The sequence below is a fragment of the Melospiza melodia genome, chromosome 2, assembly GCF_035770615.1.
Source record: "Melospiza melodia melodia isolate bMelMel2 chromosome 2, bMelMel2.pri, whole genome shotgun sequence".
NCBI lineage: Eukaryota > Metazoa > Chordata > Aves > Passeriformes > Passerellidae > Melospiza > Melospiza melodia.
Genome location: NC_086195.1, coordinates 134740913 through 134762402, shown reverse-complemented (window position 1 = coordinate 134762402; position 21490 = coordinate 134740913). Strand labels below are relative to the sequence as shown.

General features: G+C 39.5%; 1 protein-coding gene across 1 annotated transcript in view; it reads right to left on the bottom strand.

Moving 5' to 3' along the window:
- Positions 1-21490, bottom strand: part of ROBO2 (roundabout guidance receptor 2) — an 866686-nt gene that overhangs the window by 34935 nt on the left and 810261 nt on the right. Inside the window, exons 19-24 of the mRNA XM_063150058.1 lie at positions 18971-19013; positions 17307-17434; positions 12931-13212; positions 12427-12552; positions 7964-8120; positions 2693-2953 (exon numbers count right to left, since the gene is read on the bottom strand). Of these exons, the coding sequence (XP_063006128.1) occupies positions 2693-2953; positions 7964-8120; positions 12427-12552; positions 12931-13212; positions 17307-17434; positions 18971-19013 (997 nt within the window). The remainder of the gene's footprint in view (positions 1-2692; positions 2954-7963; positions 8121-12426; positions 12553-12930; positions 13213-17306; positions 17435-18970; positions 19014-21490) is intronic.

Genomic DNA, 21490 nt, shown 5'->3' with positions numbered 1-21490 from the left:
TTAGGGCATGCATGTGTGAAATTACTCCATGCAGCAATTACATAAAGCAAAAAATAAAGAAAAAAGAAGACAAAAAAAACACCCACAGGATAACTAAATGGCCATAGGCAAGGATGGGATTCAGAGTTTGATGTGCCTGGTCTCTGAGAGAAAAGAACACCATCAGTTTCAGCATTCCCCACAGTACAACAGGTACACAGCAAGCTGTGCCAGGGGACCCAGGCACGACTGGCCTTGGCACAAGAGCATGTACCACACTTGAAATTGCTAACTTAGGCACGTGGGAATCCTTGGGTGGCTCCACATGAGGTGCCATGACCTGATTTGAATCGGCAGCACTCTGGATGGGATCCAGGATTCTGCTGGTCTCTTGCTTGGACATCAGTAAAACTGAAGAAATTACAATTGTCACCTGTTTGGCTCCCAGTTATAATACATTTTCAGTGGAAACCTTGCACTGAATTATTGTCTGCATGAATGAATTCTCTTTATTCAATAAGCCTTTTTTTATTTTCATCATGTAAATCGATCAGATATGAGAATATCATGGTAAATGTTATGTACCACTGGTAACTTTCTCCACTTCAGTGTAGGTTTTAACTTATTGCTTATTCTGAATCTAATTTCCAGAACAAGTGCTTCCTTTCTGACATACAACCTCCTTCTGATTAACAGTTATTGAACACTTTTCTGCCTGGACACCAGGTTTTTAGTGTTCTACACTGTGTTCAAAACACTGGGGCACTAAAGGGCACTACCATCTAACTAACCCTCAATAAACAGTGTGATTAGCTCCTAATCAAGCAAAATGCTTAAGTATATGTTTAATGTTCAGCTTGTGATAGAACAATTGAAGTCAATTTCTCATGTACTCACAGTTAAGCATATACTTAAGTGATTTGCTGGATCAAGGCCATAATGATTATGTACTTTTCCAGTAATCTCTAATGGGCTCTTTCTTAAATTCCTAGTTGGCTGATGTCTGTATTTCTCAGTTGCTACTCCCATAGTACCCTGACAGGTCTCATTTTGCTGTTTAGTTTTCCCCTGTCTCTACAATGGACAGGTGAACTTTGTGAAAAGAAGACTGAAAAAATATTCCTTCCCAGTTAAAACAATGGAAGACTTTCTACTAACTTTGACTAGCAAGATAAATATCCAGACAAAGAACAAAAATATATTAAAAAATTCCATGTAATGAAAATCACTTGTAGATAAAGTATTTAGCCCAATATCCAGAAGGTGTTAAAAAAAAAAAAAAAGGTAATGTCCTTGTTTTGTTTTTTTTTTTTCCCAGAGTTTCAGGCTCAATTACTGCGACTTTACACAAAAGTGACATTAAAATCTGTATAATCCTAAGCACATTATGAAACTTCCCAATCAATTTTCATTCCCCCAAAAGGGAGCAGGACCTTTCCTGCCAGCTGCACGAGGCTTTGGTGCGGTGTGCTGCTCCGTTATCTGCTCCTGCGCTGGTTTGGGGGTTTGGAGGGCTCAGGAAGGGTACCAGCTGCACAATGCAGCAGCCACTGCCTGTGCTGGCAGGGTGAGCATCTGGCTCAGAAGGCAGTGCCTTCAAGAGGCCAGGTCTGGCTGCTGCCTGGGATTTGGGTCGGTCCCACAGGCAGGCTGGGGTCGGAGCTTGGCGGCGTGGCGCTGCAGCGGGACAGGGGTACCCTGTTGATGGAGTGCAGATTGCAGACAAGCCCCGAGGCTTCCACGGTGCCCAGGGAAAACAGCTGGCTTTGGTTTGGCACCGCCTGCCTACCTGCCTGATGCATTTATGGGAGCTCAAGCTGAATAACTTTGTGGCTTTATTTAGCAGGGAAGAAAGAAAGGCTGCTCCTCTGCTGGCAGCGTGCCATTCGGTAAGCAGCTCTGCTCCGCTCCGCCGAGAGTCGCGGGCTTTGTCTGGGTAGAGGAGCTGTAAAAGGACAACTGCTGCTCAGGGAACATCCAGGAACCAACTGACCTTCACCACGTCCCCAGCCTGGTGCAGCTGACAAGTTCTTTCTCAGTCCCTGAAGAGATTGCTTCTGTTTGTTTTGCAGGGGAAATGTTACTGTGGTATTTGCTTGCTCTTCCTTTAAAGAGGCATAAAGCACTCTGAAACACTAGATCCATCCTATAAATACTAACGACTTGCTTTCTGCTGTTTCTGGGTTTTTCCTACGAATCAGAAATTCTCATGGTAGCTCAAAGTACAGAGATGCAAATAATTCATTCTCATGTGACAGTGTAAAAGTTGCCACATTGCTATTTCAAGAAACTATCATGATTTTTAACCAGCAATTTAGAATCTTATTATTTTTGAAAATACTAAAAAATTCCTGTCTTTTGCTAGCCTGAAAAGAGAGCACTCACAACTGCATAAAAGCTGTCAGGAGGTGGGTATTAACTACTTAGCCGAACACATGCAAAATTTTGGAGGAATATTGTTTTTATATGTTTTCAGACAAAATTTAGCATATTACCAAGTATTATGATTTAAAAAGCATATATAGATGTATAAGGCCTTCCAGCTGTGGGTAGAGTTTTTCTATTTCTTCTTCCATTTTACTTCTTTGGAAACACAATTGAAACACTGTTGAACAAGGTCATTATTTATGTCAAAAAGGAAAGTAGTATTGTTGTTGTTATTAATATTAATATTTAATTTCCCTGATCACAGGTGACCCCTTCAAACATTTACCATGTCTGCTTTGCTATATCAAACTGGTAAGCCCTTGTTAACTCATCAAGGTGAGCTTGAAGCATTGGCTGCATCTCCTCTCGTGGGGAAGGCGTGAGAGTTGCAGTCGACTGCTGCCCAAAGGAGATGGCGGGAGATGAAGCTACTCCCCGGACAGGAGGTGTGGGGACACGATCATCATCTTCCTCAAGCTCATCTTCCATGCCCTGATGCAGGTAGGTCTGAACTGGCAAAGGTGGACACCAACCATCACTGTCATATCTACAATAAAAACCAAATAAACTTAGTGTATATCAGAATTTATCTCTGCTGCACAGTAGAGGGTGTAGAGGGTATACAGGAATACTGATTCAGTTGGAAACCTTGCACACAGTGTGAGTCCTAAAATTTAATAAAAATAGGGTCTTAATTGCCTAGATTGTCCTTACTGAGTCAGTTTAATTTTTCCCACAACACCTAAGCAACTTGAACAAGATATGCAACAGAAAAATTACTGACCCATTATCACATTCATTAATGGTGATTAGATAATGTTACACCACAATCAACAACAAAAATGAACTAACTCACTTCCAGGATCGTTAATGTAGCAGAATGAATATTGACTGGACAGGAAAATAGCAGCATTCTTAAAAGGCAGAGCAAGCTTTATGTAGTAGCACTTATGCACTTATTTCACAGAATTCCAGAAAAAGCTGAGTTGAAATTGACCCACAAAGATCACCAAATCCAACTCCTGGCCCTGCACAGCACCATCCCCAAGAGTCACACCACGAGCCCAAGAGCATTATCCATTTACTTCCATCCTCCCCTTTATCTCTTTATAAATTTACCATTTTTTTTCTGGTTTGGAGCTTAAATAAAAAGCTACACTTTGCTCATAAATTCTGGTCTTCCCACCCTGCACACGGCTATCTCCTATGACATGCAATACATCCATGTCACAGCAGCACTGACCCCAAGCGTATGCTGTGTCACAGCACCAGCTGATAAAGTACATTAGCACACATGTTGACAGCTCTGCCAGCACCCCCACCTCCTAACCAATCTGTACTGGGACTTACCTAGACAGTGCTACATTTCTGAACACTTTCAACACATCTGCCCAAAGCAAATGGAAAGATTAACCACTGGGAGTATTCTTGAATAATAACAAATTCTTCTTCCTTCAGACATAAAGGGTGTCCCGGTAGGAGTTTGTGGGTTTTGTTGCCTTATACCAAAGTGTAAGGCCTGGTGCTATATCTGATCAGGGCTAGAAACATAACCTTTTTATTTTATTACCACTTCTTACACAAGTTTTGCCAGCAAGTCAATTCTTTTCAGTCTCTGCACTCATCAGAGGATCTTTCAATTCAGTGTTGTATGACAGTATCATCCTGGGATACTGTCCCTTAGAGACTCCGGCATCATTCCAGATGGATAGGCCTTAGTGACTGTGGCCATTCCCTGCGCATTACCTCCCCAGAGTAATTCCCTAATCTGAACACAACTTCAGTTGTATCCAGCTTTGCTGACAATCACACCACTCAAATCTCAACTGTCTACTTTTCCCATCTTCAAAACATCCAGTCAGGCATCAGTCCCTTGAGCATCAGCACACATTTCTTCTTAACTTCTGGTATATTCCAAAATAACTCAGGATACACAGTTACCTTTTTTTTTCCCCTCAAAACACAACCAGACAGCCACAAGCTCACAGCTCCTTCACTGTCAAACCATCACACACTTTAAAGGCCATTTCCTAAGCATCATCTAAGCCACTTTATCTTCTTTCCACCTTCAAGGACTGCTGACAAGGTCCTTTTTTCTGCAATGCAGGCAGGCAGTGCATTGCACGATAGAGTTAATTTCTCAAACCAGCTTAAAAATACTCCTCTAAAGCTTCTGATTTGGAAGGAAGGATTTACCAATTTCCCAAAGAAAAATGAATTACTGTCAATTTTCTCAAGTGTGAAGCCAGGTTATGAAAAGGCTGGGAACACTGAGATGGAGAAGCTGCAAAACCTGTATTATGAACAGAACATTTACTTTCAGCAAAACCCAAAGATTTCTTAAATTAACTAAACTACTTTTTCCTTATTCAGAAGTCTTCAGTCTGCATTTAAACACACAGATTCAGGACAGCTGACTTAGTAATCCAAAAGTCCATGAAAGATATATCTGGTAATTCACACTTGCATAAATTTAAATCTCTATATGTGTAGATATAACCATAAAAAGATATACTAACACATATGAGTACAAAAGTGAAAATAAAGGCTGCTTCTTAACATCTGGCCTGTAGGAAAGGTTGAGTGATTGATCATTACCATTTTCATAACACAGAGATTTAACAAAATGTTACATGATACATATTCATCCTAAGGAAATAATTAAGATATGACCAGCTGTAATTTGTCCTTCCAAACAATATTTACTCAGGACATTTCCAACCAAGGCTGAAGGGACCATCCTAAATCAAGCTGTGAAAACTGTGCAGTGAAACAGATCTCTTGCTTCCTTTTGCTCTCTCAACCTCATGCTTTGCTATAATACCTTTTTCTTTAAAAGGGACAGGGGAAAAAGTCACTCCCTGGTGACTCTGCAATGATGAATAAACGAGCTTTGGATGTCCTCGCCTTCTGACCCTACTCGCTTCAAATCCCCAAATGTTCAACTTGGTAGCAAAAAGGTTTCTTAGTAAAGAGGTTTCTCAGTGAAAAGATTCTGCAAAAGTACTGTACCTTTACCCCAGTTTTGTTTGAAATGGAAAGCAGCCTAAGCCTGAAGTTCAGGACACTGAGAGTCAAGATTTCAGGTACAAGAACCTTTGTCTTCTTAACATAAGATATCTGCAAAGTCACAAGCCTTAACCTTCATTTTAGAGAAAAACAAAACAAAAATCCCCATAAACAACAACCCTCCAAAACCAACAAAGAAAAAAAAAAGGAAAAAGTAAACCTAACAGACTACATAGTAAGTACAGGTTACATAAGTGATACAGCTATAGAAACATCTGCTATCCCCATAGTGATTATTGGTAACATCCATGTTCTTTTTAGTTTTTTGAGTAAATCTAATGTGGTGAAAATGCCACTTTTTCAAGTACACTTATTGAAATCTAAGTCCCTTAACTTCATTAGCAACCTCTGATTGTAATTTCATTATAATTAAGACCCTAATAAGTTCTGGTTAACAAACATGAGCTTCTATTTTTCTAATAAGTTTTATTGTACTGTCAGCACTTCTAATCTATAGTAATCTTTTACTATTAAAATCTCTGATCCATTACATTAATAGATTTGTTCCTTTAAAATAGAAAATAAAAGTGATAGATACAGAGCCCATTCTGTAAAAACTGTGTTTCATTACACACATTGTTGCAACAAATGAAGTTTCCCTCCCTGGAACTCATTAGAAAGGACTTTTTCAAGTAAATGGTACTACTTCCTTAACTTTTCCTAGAGACAGACAATAAGTATCAAATAAACAAGTATCAAAAACAAGACCAATCTCTAAATACAGAAGGGTTATTAGTATTGGAAGCATCCTCAGAAAGTACAGGCATTGCAGATTCCATCTTCATCAAAGGTGGTTGCAAATTACTGTAGCTCCAGACTGAGACTCTAAGACCAACCTTCAGATTTTTTCTGTATTTGGTGAAATGCATGTTACAAGGTCTTGCTACCACCATTGCTAATGAGACATTAAAAAAGCAGAGAAGAGTAATTCAAAGCATAATCAGAAGAAAACACAGTCTGGATGGTTGTGAACCTGGAGGCTGGTGATTACCTTCTCCTTAAATAACCAATGTTGTCTTGGTGACCAACATCATTCCTTCCAGCTAAATTACAGATGCTTTATGCAACTGAGGAGTCAAGCTCTGTGCCACAAGGGATTTCTCAATAAGGTATTTTCATTTACCTTTAATGCTATTTCATTGCTCTGAAGAAAATCCAAGTGGTTTGCCTTCTACTGCAGAATTGTTTTAGTGAAATGGTTGCACATGTGTTTTAAGGATATAAACTGATAAAGACAAAATTATTATACGGTGAAACAATTTAAAATTTATTTTAGCCTCTTATAACAGAATACAGAAGACAATGATTAAATTAACTTTTTGTTTTGAGATTTAAACAACACTCACAATCAGTAAGGTTATTAATTTTCCATTACTTTGAAATTTTAACTGTACAGCCTGAATGGGCCTTAATTTTCAGAAGAACTTCACTGACTAATACAGTAATTTATGGCTCATTATAAGAGTCAAAGGAGTTGGTATAAACTGAAACAATATGGAATTTTTCTAACTTTAACTATGAAAGTAGTAATGATCAATTCCCTCTTACAATTGAGATAACAGTTGAAATATTTTTATTCAGCAAAGCTATTACAATGTATTCTTAAAAATGTTTCATCCTTGGGAAATATTGATTAATCCATGTACTGAAACAGACAGAAATTTGTCCCAGACAGAACAATTATTCTCAAAGACTCCAACAGAGCCACCCACAGTAAACTATGTTTTTATATACTCTGATTTACCTCCAGAGTTTGATAACCTGGTATATCACATAATTACACTTTATAAAAAGCAATTAGTAACTGTTGTCTGTGTCGGAAATGTCTCTTTCCTCTCTTTAGCACTTTTTGTCTGATTTTGTGTCCTTGAGAACAAGTTTGAGCTCTGCAAAATTATGTTGAAGGTTCCAGAAACTTGAAAGTTGTTTGAATAATAACAAAAAAAGCCTATAATTAGCATGCCTTCCTCAACTGTGAAATTTCTTCTAAAAAACGATGAGAAGATTATTATCCATTGGTTGATCTTCAAAAATTAATCCAATTTGTTGGGTTTTTTTTTTGTTCTGTTGGCTCTAATATTTTTAAACATCAAAGCAGTGAAAAAATACACAGAGCCAGATTATGTCATCCTTACTCACTCTGAGTCCCATCAGCTGCATGCAATCCCAGAATTCAATTAAGCTACCTGTGAAGTGAGACACTTCTCAGCATGAGAAAGCACTGAAGCCCTACAAGGTGATGAAGCAAGGTCACTTTTGTTTCCATCTTCAGTCACTATCCAGAGAAGCTATTCAAACATTCCTCCTCCACAGCCTTGAATGAGTCTACAGGATAAGTTGTTCTCTCTTTTTTTTTTTTTTTTTTTTTTAACAAAACAGAATAATATTGTCACTTATCAAAATTAAAAAAAAAAAAAAAAAAAAAGAAAAGGACTCATTTCTGCAAATCACAGATTTTTCTTCAAAAGAAAAAGAAAAAAAAATTTACCCTGCTTCTTGCTGATCCACCCCATAGTGCTCCAGCTCTGTGCCTGGAAGTGGCTGCACAGGAGGGGGTGGCAGGGGAACACTGGCCCAGGTTGAACCATTATTTTTCTGGGGCTTGGCAGTATTTTTGTTTTTCTTCTTTTTCCCTCCTTTGCCACCTGCAAATCCAAAAAAGAAAAATAAAATGTTAGACCTATAATGTGGAAAAAAAAGGCCAGCTATTTACATTTCTTTGACAGAATTCTGATTCCAGAGCACATGTCCCAAAAAAGATGATGTATTTATATCTCAGCAGAATCAGCATCAACGTGCTAATGCTGTCACAAGGTTATAAGTAATAAAAGAATGGAATGAGGAATATTCTGAATATTTACTGAAAAACACTTCTTTTTAAACCTCTGTACATTTGTACCTGAGTACTGCAGAAACAAGGAAAGACAGGTTTTCCTATATAAGAAATATATTTCCTGTTTTATTCATGTGCACTTTATAACTTCTTAAATTCACTCTTAGATAAAATTATAATAAAACATAGCAAATGTCAGAAATCCACTGTGATTATAACACAGGTTGCAAAATCAATTTCTGTGGAAAATACAGAGGTTAAGGACACCATCCAAAAAAACTGTCATGGAGTCAAGAACTTTCAAGACAATAGTAAATTGTCAAAACAAAAGGAACAGGGCTTTGTTGTTGGAAATTTCCTAATTTCTGGGGGTTTTTTTAAAGAGTGGGAAGTCATGTGTTATATTTTAGGACTGACTGTTTCACAGGATTCAAATGCCTTGTGCCACTATGGAGAAGAGGTTCTTTTTCTGATATATAGCTCTAATGGATAAGGCAGAAATGCAGTGAGCAATGCATTTTGGTTAAACCCTCTGCTCTTATTGTCCTTGGATCCACTTCTCCAGCTGAGACACTTCCATTTGTGGGAGAGTGATCTTACAGAGAAAGCTCTCATCCCACTTGGTTTGCTTTTTTTATTTTTCCCTGACTTCTTTTTCTTGTCTGGAATTCATTAAGAGGAAGAATGGCTCAACATTTCGAATCCCTTGACTGCTTGGGGACTCATCTATTTTTTGGAGCTTTGTTGTGGCTTTCAAACTCTTTGTTGGATGGAGGAATGGTTTGTCAGATGCCTTTTCAGTGGGGTACCCAGCTGCTCTCACTCATCCCTGGCCTGTTGCAGAAAGCACAGTCTAATCCATCTTACCCACTGATGTCTCTTGATGATTTATAAGGATCAGCCAAAAAACCCTCATGTAAAAATGAACCAATGAATCAAGAAAGCCACAACTGACTGGTCAGGGAGGGTGGCACAATGTGCACTGGCAGGCAATGCCTTCTGTGCCATGGCTTTAACTTTAGGCACAGAGAAACACAGAAGGAGGTGCAATTCTAGCAATAGAGACAAGGCCCTATCATGGGACTGCTTGTCCTTTAGATGGTGGCTCACAGGCTTTCTTCTGTTATCTCCAAATGTCAGCTGGATGAAAACAGGGACAAATAGAGAGGGAAGAAAAAGGTGATTCTGTAACTCAGAAGTAGCCAAGACTTCTCTTTTCACCTCCTGTTGTGCCTGCTAGAGACAGGCAACAAGCCCAGCAATATTTCTAATCGACCTGGCTGGCAGCACATTGGAAGTGAGACTTTCCACTACTCAATTCCAGACCAAAGCTCTTCCTTCCTTGTTTTGGAGTATTTACAGTAAGTCCAGCCAAGATCCTGTGATTCACTATGTGTGAACTGAGCTGATATTACTTCTATTAGGATGGAAAACAGGCTCTTCCTTCCATTTATAGCCTGGCAGAAAGGACAGCTTTCTTGAAAAGGGAAAGAACATTTTAACCAGTGAAAAGAAACCCCAGTGACAGTGGAGATAGAGGAACAAATACATGAACCTTCTGGAGGGAAAGTGAAGCTTTCAAAGCACAGGTAAGGCTAAAAAAGTGGAGTTAGAAATAGGGTCACTGAACAGTGCAAAGAAAGTAGGTTAATTTTAGTTTGTGGGACATGGAGAAAATTTTTAAAAGTGAGCAGGAGTAGGAACCAACAAGAACTAGGGCAGGAGGGGCTGCTTTAGGAGAAAAGCACATGCACATATTTTTATATTGCAGGACGATTTAAACTAGGAACACACAGAGAAAGGAAATGCAAAGAACAACTTCAGCTTAGAGATTAGTTGAGGTGGAGAGGAAGATTTTAGAAGTGTAGCATCTTGATGATCTTAGGAGACTGGTAAAATGTAGGTTGACATGTGGAGTCACTTGGATTTTGGGAATTTCAAAGAAAGAAATTAGAGATAATGGAGATATTAGAAGGAGTGAAGCAGAGAGACAAGGGACTTGTTTAGATGAAGAAATGAAAGAAGAGAACTCCAAGGTCATTAATGGTTGAGGAAAGCAGTCTACACTGTGCAGTTGGGCAGGAGATTTCTTTTCTGTCCCCATGGACAGAGTTATTCCACTGTCAGACTGGTGGGACAGACACTGAGCACATAAAGCCTGATTTGTGTTTGAAAACTGATGCACCAAATCTTTGTTTCCCCATAGCAACAAAGCCTGATGCTTCAATGTCTCCTCACACTGAAATTCAATTATATTGTTTAAATCTCTAGGTGAATCGGTACTGGAGAAAGATTTTGCCAGCTGGGCTGCTGATCCTAGTACAGATATAATCTGTGCAAACTATAGCTACAAAATTTCCCTGCCTCATAAAGCAGTTGAGGTTTTAGCTGCTTTCCATTCCACAGTGGGACAGGGATTCTCATGATATTCATGTAAGAGAGGCAGAAACTTAGTCAGAATAATAAGTAGTACCTAAAGTGCTAACCAAGGAAGTGAGAGAACAAATCCCTGCTCCCCCTGATGGGGACTACATAATCAAAGCTGGTCTCTGACTCCAGTGATGCTCTAATTATCAAACTATTTGAAAGTCTTCCCCAGTTTCTTCAGTATTACAGACATAATTATCCTGTATCAAGGGCATAATTAGTGGGCAAGGGAGAGCAAAACACTGACTCTGCAGTCCAATAATCTGGCACTCATCTGAGCACTGGGGCATCCAGTTTTGAGCTGCCTTGATCACAACAAGAGTGCCCTGGCCATATGACTGACTATATCCCAAAGTTCCCTAGTGTCATCAGAAAATTCACTTCTGGCTGAGAAACACTACACAGAATATGTTGCATTTGAAATATTTGATCAAAGTCCAGCCTTTGAACAAAAAGGGCACTTTCCAGTGACACTTCCTATTTTCTGAGAAAATTCTCAGGCAGCCTTAGCTGTCAACATATCTAAAGTGTGATACTGCCCTCTGATACCTGACATGTATGTGCCTCAGTACATCAATTTCTGCATTTTCATGCAGCCTGGGGAGCAAGCTGATTTCCTAAGCTACTTGTCAATATATCACACATGCAAGGAACAAGAAGCTTTCTTGAAGTATTTCAGCTTCCAGATACCTCTCTGACAATGCCAAAAGCCTATTTTTTGGTCTCAGTGAAATCAGCTAATGCCACCCCTTGAGAACACAAGACTTGCAAACACATTTGGCTATTTGAGTCATGGGCCAATGATAATAGGCTTCTTATCTCAAGATTCAGTTTGAATAGTCATTTAAATTGACATAAAGAAGCTATTTCTATGTTTGGTCTGTTACTGGGAGGACTGTTCCAGCTTAAAGTGGAAATTCAAAAAACTGTGGATATATTCTGAAAAATATCAAAAAGTCCTTTCAGTGCTCTCATATTTCAGCTGGGTGAAATCACAGATTTTCATCTTAACTGTTGCCTTTTCAGTTTTTGTCTTGACAGAAAGAAAAAAAGACAACTATACATAACATAAGCAACAAGTAAGCAAAATTAAAGAAATCAAGAAACAAAGTGTGCTCAGATATAACACACAACCACATGTACTATGATCATTTTCATCTGATGAAAATGCATCATGTTTCCAATAGAACATGCAGCACAAACATAAAATTTACATCCTGTTTGTATGCAAACTTGGCACCATTTGTTGAAACCCCAGTCACCTTTTAGGGCCCTACAAGTATTTCCAACCTGCTTCATTGAGGAACAGCTGGTGGGAATGGGGTATCTGCTACAACTCAACAAAAATAAGAATCCCTTCATTAAGTTCAGTGTGGGGAGACCTATAAACTGAGGATGGATGCAGAAATATATTTGCTCCACAGATTGTGTCAGGGAAATGTTGTGACAAGGCAAGGCTGGCAGCTGCGCCGACAAGCGCACACATGGAAGGACTCTCCAGTTATCTCCAAGTAGGTCCTGCAAAAGGCTTTTTTGTTCCAGCAGAGTCCTGTGTGGCACTGTTTGCTGATGGGCAGGAACTCTCATGGCTATCCTCCACTGGTGCCTGGGAGGTGGTTCTGCCTCCCTGGCGAGCCGCTGGCCAACACCCCTCCGTCCCTCGCTCCCCTGCGCACGGCGACAGAACCAACCTGAGAGGCTGCCACTCCTTTCGGAGCTGTTGTGGGAGCTGGTGGTGCTGAAATCCTGTGACTGGTTGTGTGGCAATCTATTAGCCAGTCCCTCAGCCACCCGGTAGTCAGGGATGTAAAGCAAGGCTAAGGGTTAAACGGCAGAGGTCACAGTGGCATCGTGGGATTAGTCGACAGCACAAGCACATGCGACACATGCAGTTAGCGAGTCGGGGCAGATGGGGTGGGGGAGGCAGGATTTAACTTGGTCGTTTTTAAAGGTACACCTACCCTAGTCTAATGGAAGGCAGATGGCTTGGTGACTAGCACAGGACAAAGAGCATTAAAAGCACAGTGCAATGTATTTTGTGATCAGGTGAGGTTCAGCACACATGCAAGGTGTGCAGGCATTAGTTCAGGTCAACGTGAACAGTGTCTCACAGAGCTAAAAAGAATTTTCTAATTCATGCACAGATGATACGCGATACAAAGCCAAGGGTTCTGGAAAATAAGAGCTGTAATTACCATTGTTGCCTTTGCCTTGGTCTGGGAGAGAGTAACCAAATCCCATGAGGTCATTTTTTTGCTGAATTGAGCTTTTCCACTGCGGGTCTGGTAAATCGACGGCCAGCTCGTGGATGCTGTTGGAATGCAGGATCTGGGTGGTGGCATATGGCGTAGCCTGGGTTATTTGGCTGGAGCTGTTGTAACTGGTTTTGGTGGTGAAGTCGATGCTGCTGTAAATGGCTCCATCAGAAAGCATGGTAGCAGTTTTATCTCCTTGCCCTGGCACTGGTGGCAGCACATCTGTGGAATGAAACAAATCACTGAGGCATGGGAAGCCTGAAAGTACCAAGGTTTAAGCTGAGAAATAAACGTGTCATTTTGCACGTTTGCATTTCAGCTGAGACAGGCCCATGAGCCAACGAAGGGAAGATGATGTACAACCATGGCCAAGCTATCAGCATCTGTGACAGCCCTACCACTTGTCCTTCACGTCTCGCTGCCTAAAACCATCTTTTTTTTTTTTTTCCTTCTTCATACCTTCAACTGTGAAAGTGAAGTTTGGAATATTTCTCTACTGAAGAATGTTTTCAATTGTTCACTCTATGTCAGAACCAATGAAACTGTCTGGGCTTCAGGGAAATGATGAAAGGAGAGAATTTACAAATCACAGAGGGAACTTGCCCAGCAACTATGTAGAAAAACTCTCAAAGTAATTTTTTAAGGGCATCACCTTGATTTCCTTAAAACTTTCTCCATCAGCTTATCTAATTTTCTTTTTGACATTAGCCAGTACATTTCTTCTTTTCAACAAAAGAAAAACCTGACCAAAAAAAGTTATTTCTAATACGTGAAAGAAAATTTGATATTTGAAGGGATTTAGGTGATCAGTCTCTCAAAATGGCAAAACAATGTTTATAATGGAGAACAACTTGTATAACATCTCCAGTACATTTACCCAAAAACCATTACAGCATATTTAACTAAATATCTGATGAGTTTTCCCAATATTTTGAATCCTCTCCCACACTGGTATTTGTATCTTTAATCAGTTAGACTGGCAGTCTCTCTCCTTACTAAACACTGAAGTGACCTTTGCTGGTGGAATACTAGCTCTAGAAACTGAGACTAGGGAAGTGTGAAGAATCTAATGATGACTAACAGGATGTCCCAAGGAGAACCACAGCTTAGCAGACAACCTCCTTCCTGCTCTCTCAGAAGTCAATATCTCAAATGGTACTGTTTTTACAATTTATTTAGACTCTGAAAAGTTGAATCAATTCCAGAATGTACTTTAAAAAATCCTTCATTTATATGCCATTTTCTTTCTACAGCCAGATGGCAGATACAGGTTCCAACTGTTAGATCATTCTTGAGATAATGCATACTCCTATAGTGAGGATGTTCAGATCCTATTCTAGGGATAACAGCCATTTTTATGTACCTTAAGCCCCAGAAAGAAAAGATGATTCTTGCACTTATTCAAGGCTTTAGGCTCAGTTCCAAACTCAGATGTGGGTTTTGTGCAACCTCCGGGAATACATTTGTTCTCTCACTGTCTCAAAGACTTATCCAGCAGTGAGATGTGACACCATGATCTCCTCACACTGATTTGGTATTTTTTTATTTACTTTAGTTCTTTTGGGGTTTAGCATTTTTTTCTTTTCCTGGGATGAACATTTAGATCACAAAACTACTTTCTTTTGCATTCAGGTGTGCTACAGTGAACATTTTAACATTGCCCTAATAACATCTTCAGTCTCAGGGCAGCAACATAATATTAACAATAAATATGGCAATAGCAAATGCTCAGCAGAAACACTGCAGAAAGAGAGATTAAATTTGGGTCTGTCAGCATGATCTGGTTCTGCATACAGCAGAGAAATGGGCACAATCAAGTATTTAAAAGATCTTAATTGTATTAACTTCTATCTGCAGATAAATTGCAATTACAAAAAAATTACAATTAATGCAAGGTATAGCCCATATTTAAAAATCATGTTGTTACTACCTGCATATATGCAATGTGCTTTCCAGGGGCAGTACCCAAACAAAAAATGCACCTATGTGCAAATACAGCATGAGATATGAGAGACAAATGCAGTCCTATTTTTCTTGCATTTCATCCACAATATGAATATTTCTCCTTTTTACAATCAGTTCCATCAAAGTATAATGCCTTGAAGTTTAGTAAATAAATTCTGTTGTTGATGTATAAAGTGAAGTAAATCCAGCTCAACCTGTCTGTGTTGGATTTGAAGACTCAAGGAAATAAAAACTAGCAAAATGCTCATCACTGAAGTGCTCAGACATACATCTGTCTTTTAGTGCATATTTCTGGCAACTGAAGAGATATCATCTCTATATAGTCATTTAAAAATGAGAACTATTCCTGTGTACACACTTGAAAGGGAAGTTGCAGAGCTGCCCACCAGCCAAGGACTTTCAGTCATCCTTACTGATAAGCTGAGGTTCTCCAGACATTCTGGGAATTTTCAGTACAAGCACGGATTACTTTTTTGACCTCAGTGAGATGTATACATTTAAGCACTCAAAGAGCTCTTAAGCAGAGATTTTACAAAGTGCCATAGTCACCAAGTAAAAGTCAAGTGTGATTTCTCCAGCAAGCTGTCATAGCAAAAACACCACACTGTACATTTCAGACCAAAGATGAAGATGCTCTTCCCACTGGAAACTTTTGCCAAAATTCTCCAAAATCCAACTTTTGTTTGTAACTCTTGAGATAAATGAAACAGTGCTGAAATACTTGTGCAGGGAAGCTCTTCCTTGCTGCCTTGGAGATGCAACACCATTTTGTGCCTTGCATGACTCCAAGCCTCTCAGCTGTGCTTCCCACTCACAGCCTTGCTCTCAAATACCCATCTAGGACAGTGGATCTCACTCTTAGGGGGAAATTTTAGGACTGCCTGCCTCAGCTTCTGAGTTTCCAGGGTGAGTGATATCACCCAACTCTTTTTTAAAATTCTTAAAGAACTTTTATGTTCTTAGAGACCTTTCAACCAGTAAAAGAGGCCCAAGCTCCATCTCCATAGTTAATATTCCATCTCTACATGTTAAAATCTTCCAATCCATCCTTAATGCAGAAACATCTAATCTCAGCTTCTGAAACAGATAGGGATAACTGCTCCCAAACCACCCAGAATAAAAGTTGCAGCTCAACTGTAAAGATCATGGGTGGAATTAAGCTGCTGAATTTTAAAATGTAACTGTTGTATCTCTTGCATGAACTTGGACCTATGCCTTATGCATATTGAGGCCAAAAATTAAAAACTAATGCTTCCAATTTCAGTTGTATAGAGCCAAATACTAAAAGAAAATAGTATTTTTTCGGTATTATGTGGGCTTAAGAAAAGATGGAAAAGTACTGAAGGGTTTTATTTTCAAGATATTCACAACAAAGAAGCTGGCAGAAATTCAGTTGCCTTGTAAATATTATCAAAAGTTTTGCTTGCTCTTAAATATTTTTGACAAGAACTTTACAACATTTTTATACAGAATATAAATCTAGTGTGTTTTGTTGTAATTTTAAGTCACAGTAGTCAAACCACAGGCAAGAGGCTTTTCACAGGAATGTATAACCAGTATGATGAATGGTCTTCAGAGGCAGATTCTGACCAGCATGCAGAATTAGCTGTGTTATCACAGAAACCAAGGAAGTAACAGAGAGAGGTGAATATTACTATGACTTTTAAAAATCCCAATCCTACATCTTAAAATTCCCATTTGAGATAAATGTTTGAAATGAAATAAGCCCTCTAAAGATTCCTTCCTCATACATCTTTAGCTCACTCCTCAAAGGTGCTCTCTCAAGTCAAAATGGAAACAAAACCCTAAAAGATCTTAATAGTTCCCCTTTATGTATCCTTTCCTCAAATAAAAAAGAAAGTTGCTTAAAATCTTTGAGATTTTCTTCACAGATTATGGTTGGGACTGAGAGCAGGCCCTCAGCAGGAAGAGGATGGGTAAGGTGACAGCAACAAAGTTCTGGTGTCCTTCTGCTGAAGGAACATCTTTCCTGCATCTCTAGTGTTCTCCTCTGCTCTTATGGACATCCTCCATCCCTGGCTACACTGCCCTGCATGGCACACTGCTCATCTCCACAAAAAAGGGAAGGAGGTTGAGACACAAACAGATTTCCCTTGATACCATAAGCAGACCCTGTCTCACCACTGTGGGACAAATTACAAACCAGACCTACATTTTTAAAAAGCAAAAAGAGATAAAGCGAAAGGAACATTTTAAAGTCAATTTTCAATCAAATCTAGAAAGGAAGAAACACACAGAACTATAATGATAAAAATATTATACAGCATTCATCATAGATGTTAACAAATGGAAGTCCATTTGATAATATGGAATAATAAAAGGAAACTTACCTCCACGACCAAAATTCCCAAGATCATTGGGTCCACTAGTGCTGTTATTTACTGGCAGACTTGTGGCAGGCCAAGAGTCTGCAAGCCAAGGATAACTGGGGTCACTGGCATTCAACAGACCTGGTCGACTGAAGCAGAATAAGAAAAAAGAGATATACACACAAATATATACATATAAAATTACAGTACCTGTGAGATAAGTAGTGATGGAAAAGGGCATATTACTGTTCTTCTAACACCATAGGTAGCTAACACTTTAGGAGACTTTAATTTATTTCAAATTACAACTGTATAGCCTTTGATGATTTAAAGACCTTGAGCAGTTAATTAAGGTTATATACAAATCAACTTTGTCAGTAGAAGAGGGACTAGGCATCCGTCGTGACTCTGCCAGAATCCAAATGAACTCCGTTGTCTGTGTGAAACAGGAGTTAGGCAGCACCATCATGGGATCCTACGCCAGGGCTGAATGATAAATTACCACCTCAAGGGAGCCATCACTCAAACTGATTGCTCCATATCAGCCATTTCCAGGACTTTGGGCTACTATTTCTTCCTTCCCTCGCATCCCAAATGCATGCCTGTCATCTACAGGCTGGTAACTCTTTCTTCGAGCACTCTTGGATGGTTTAGAGGCACACAGGTTTGAGGAGGATTAATGGCAAGTCCACAGCTATCTCTGTGTGCTGCTGCTGCACGGCTTTCACATCCCTGTAATTCCCACTCTGAGAGCAGTGTTAAACAGGGAGCATGGGGAAAGAGGAGGCACGTTTGGGCCACGAGGCATCGTGCCTCTCTCACCCCAGGATAAACCCAAATTTAGCAAGGCAGGTGGATTGTTTGTGTTCGTGTTCAGCAGGGGAAACAAATCATTTGCTGCACACACCCTTTCCTGCCACATGAAAACAAAAAGCTTCCCTGGGTTATTAAAGCACTGGTGAAGTTGGAGCAGCATCTCCCATCCCTGAGCATTCCAGACCCCTGCCTGGAACAATCCCTAAGAGAAACATCCGTTCCTATGGCAACGGCAATAAGACGGCCCAGCCGCATTCTCGCCACATCCACTCGCTCTCATTAGGCCTAATCTCTTTTTGCTAAAATATTGATTAAACAGGAGATTGGAAGTTATTACCAGGGCCTAATTACAATCTCCATATTGGCAAAGGGAAAACAGATGAGGATATATGGGCCCGTTATCAGCTTTTATCAATTTCAATTGAGTAGCCAAAGTTGTGGAATCCAGTCCTATCAATCTACAGCCTATTCATCATCCATGAATCATTTATTTTGTGATCGATTAAGTGTAATTGTTCACTCACAGCAATTTAGGGGGAGCCAATAAGGAGTCTTAAACAACAGCAACTTCATTTGCTAATGTCTAATTAATGCAATAAACATCCCAGTAACAAATGAACACATTCTTTTTGATATTTACTACTCATTTCTTCCGGGACATCTGGGAAATATGAAACATCTGGGCTTGTTTCTTCCAAAGTGCACAGCAGATAGGTCATTAAACCTTGTGGTAGGCTATTTAACTCCTCCTAGAGCTATCAGTCTTCCCAATCATGTGCTATGACCCAAGTGCATCACCTATAGCATTTTTCAGATCCCTTACTTTAAAAATAAACACAGTGGAAACAGCTTAATACAAAGAAACATACCTTCCATTGCTCATTAGTCCTCCATCTCCTCTTTGGAAGGTGACTGTGTTTGGGTTGGAAAAAACAAAACAAACAAACATACACACACACATATAAGAGAGGGGAAAATCAATTAGTAATAATTAAAAGTAACAATTCAAACTGCTCAGTGTCCGAGGTCGGAGGTCTCTTGGCATCATCCCATAATAAAGTCCAGAAGTGACAAGAAGAGGCTCAAGCACACTGGGGCCACAGTTCATTTAGGATTTCACTGCACATTGCTGATTGACAGCACATTACTGATTGCTCTGCACCTTGCAAGGCAAAGCAGCCACCTGGGCAAAAGGCCTGAATCCACCCCAGGCCCCTTCATATGCAGACTTTGCATTGCAAGCCTGAGCCATGTGATCAAATTGTTTTCTTGGCATGCCTCTGCCTCAGTACATAATGACATTGCAGCAGTGAGTTAATAACATCATGTCGTAATGCAGTAATATAATGTCACCACACAAATATGTCATTTCCCAGGACAAACACAAAGAGGTGGCAGCTCTATTACAGCTGAAGGGATGGAAAAAAGCATCCAGCTGCACCTTTTCCATTGGAAGTACAGTTTAAGAACCAGCACCCACACATAAATACACACAAGCCAGTGCCACTGGGAGGAAAAAGTGTTTCCAGCCTTCCATCCATGGGGGATGCCAAGGACATAATCAGAGGGAGACAATTGTTTTTATCTCTCCTTTCATGGGTGTTTGACAAAAACCAGCCTCTCCCTTATCTATCTATTAACAGGATTACATTTCAGGGCAATATATGTAAACCCACATTACTGGTGAGATGCTAATTGACAACATTTGATGATCTTTTCTGAAACACTGAAAAAATATTTTGAATCCAGGCCAACAGACTACTCTGGTTCTCAGTGGCAATATCCCATTATTTATTGTCAGGCATAGATAAGGCAGACTATTAAATTATGCCAATGTCCTGGACACCTGCAGCCTTAAAGGCCTCTGACTGGATCAGGGTTTGAATTTCAGTGAAGAATGGAAGAGTTGTGACCAGCTTAATTTAAAATAGACCTTCATTTAGAAATACTATTTGCCTTTGTAAGACAGGTGGTCCCATCAGTAAATTATAGCTCACAGAGTATTTGCAAGATTTTCCAAGTATTAGTCCAAACTACACTAACTCAGGATTAGGCTTTCTCTTACACACTATTCTAATCAGACAAAATTACTACAGCCAATAGAAATTCTGTGCTCATTAAAAAAAATAAGTAATGACATAAAGCCACTGGGAAAACTCTTCTGATACCTTATAGAATCCTCGTTACTTTATTAACTCCTAGGGTAATTTCACAGTGTACATGCAGCAAAGGGACAAAACTGGCCCCTCTGGAAGCTCTGCTGGAAGAATAGTGGGGTGATTAATTACCCTTCACTGCACAGCAGACTAATACCAATATCAGAAAATCACTGCAGTCAGATGTCACATCAAAATGGTTAATAGCTGAATTTTGAAAGGGTGTAATCAAACCAATTAATGGAAAGAAAATCAAAATGCAAGTATGGAAAGTACTAAATAAAGGTCTGCTTTGAAAAACAATACATGGTAAAACATTGTGGGTAATTAATTTTAGAGGCACTGCTACTTGCATTCACGTGGTATCTAACAGGCTGTCAAATGACTTCCACTCACTGCTTAAAAGTGAATAATCTGAAGTGCTGTGCATATCATATGTGATTATGCAAAGATGTGGAGACTGCCTGGCTTTTTTTCCAAGTATCTTGGTCAACAGTACATTAACTGCTGTTTCCTTTCTCCTCCTCTTCTCCAAATTTAATACCTGATTTCTCCAACTTTCTGCATTTGCCAAAGTGACAAGAAATAAGGAAAACGAGAAACAAAGGCTTTGATTGTTGTTTTGATAACAACCCTTATAAATAAAGTTTACAGATCTAAGGGAATTGCAGTATTTTCTGAAAACTCCTTGGATTAATGCTCTTGTTTAGACTGTCATCTACCAGAAATGATATTCAGGTAATTTTGTTGCCACTCATATAGCATGTACAGGTGTGTGAGCTTTTAAATGTGCATGCCATATGAAAAAAAACCAAAAAAACAAACCAATAATATTTGTGGTCTACAAAATATTTATATCCGTGTGTACCTTCATAAAGCAAAGCTAAAACTGAGGAACTAGCAGAAGATTGAATGCTATTGCATGCTGCCATTACTAGCAGCAATGTTTGCCTGACATATTTTATTTTCTGTGTAGGCAGGTATGGAAAAACTCCCAGGCATGCCATGAGAGCTTCATCAAGAAGACGTGACATAGAAACCTCTTTGCTAGAGCCATAATTGCTGCAGGCTGGCTGTGGCACAAGAGATTGCTGAGAAAAAACAAGGATCACAGAATTTGCTCCTTTTTCTTCTGTGTGGTAGGAACTGTTTCCTGTTTTGTTTGGTTTGTTTTTATATCCTGCGTTATCTTACACCCTCCCAATATATGCATCATCTATAGAAGAAAGGTTC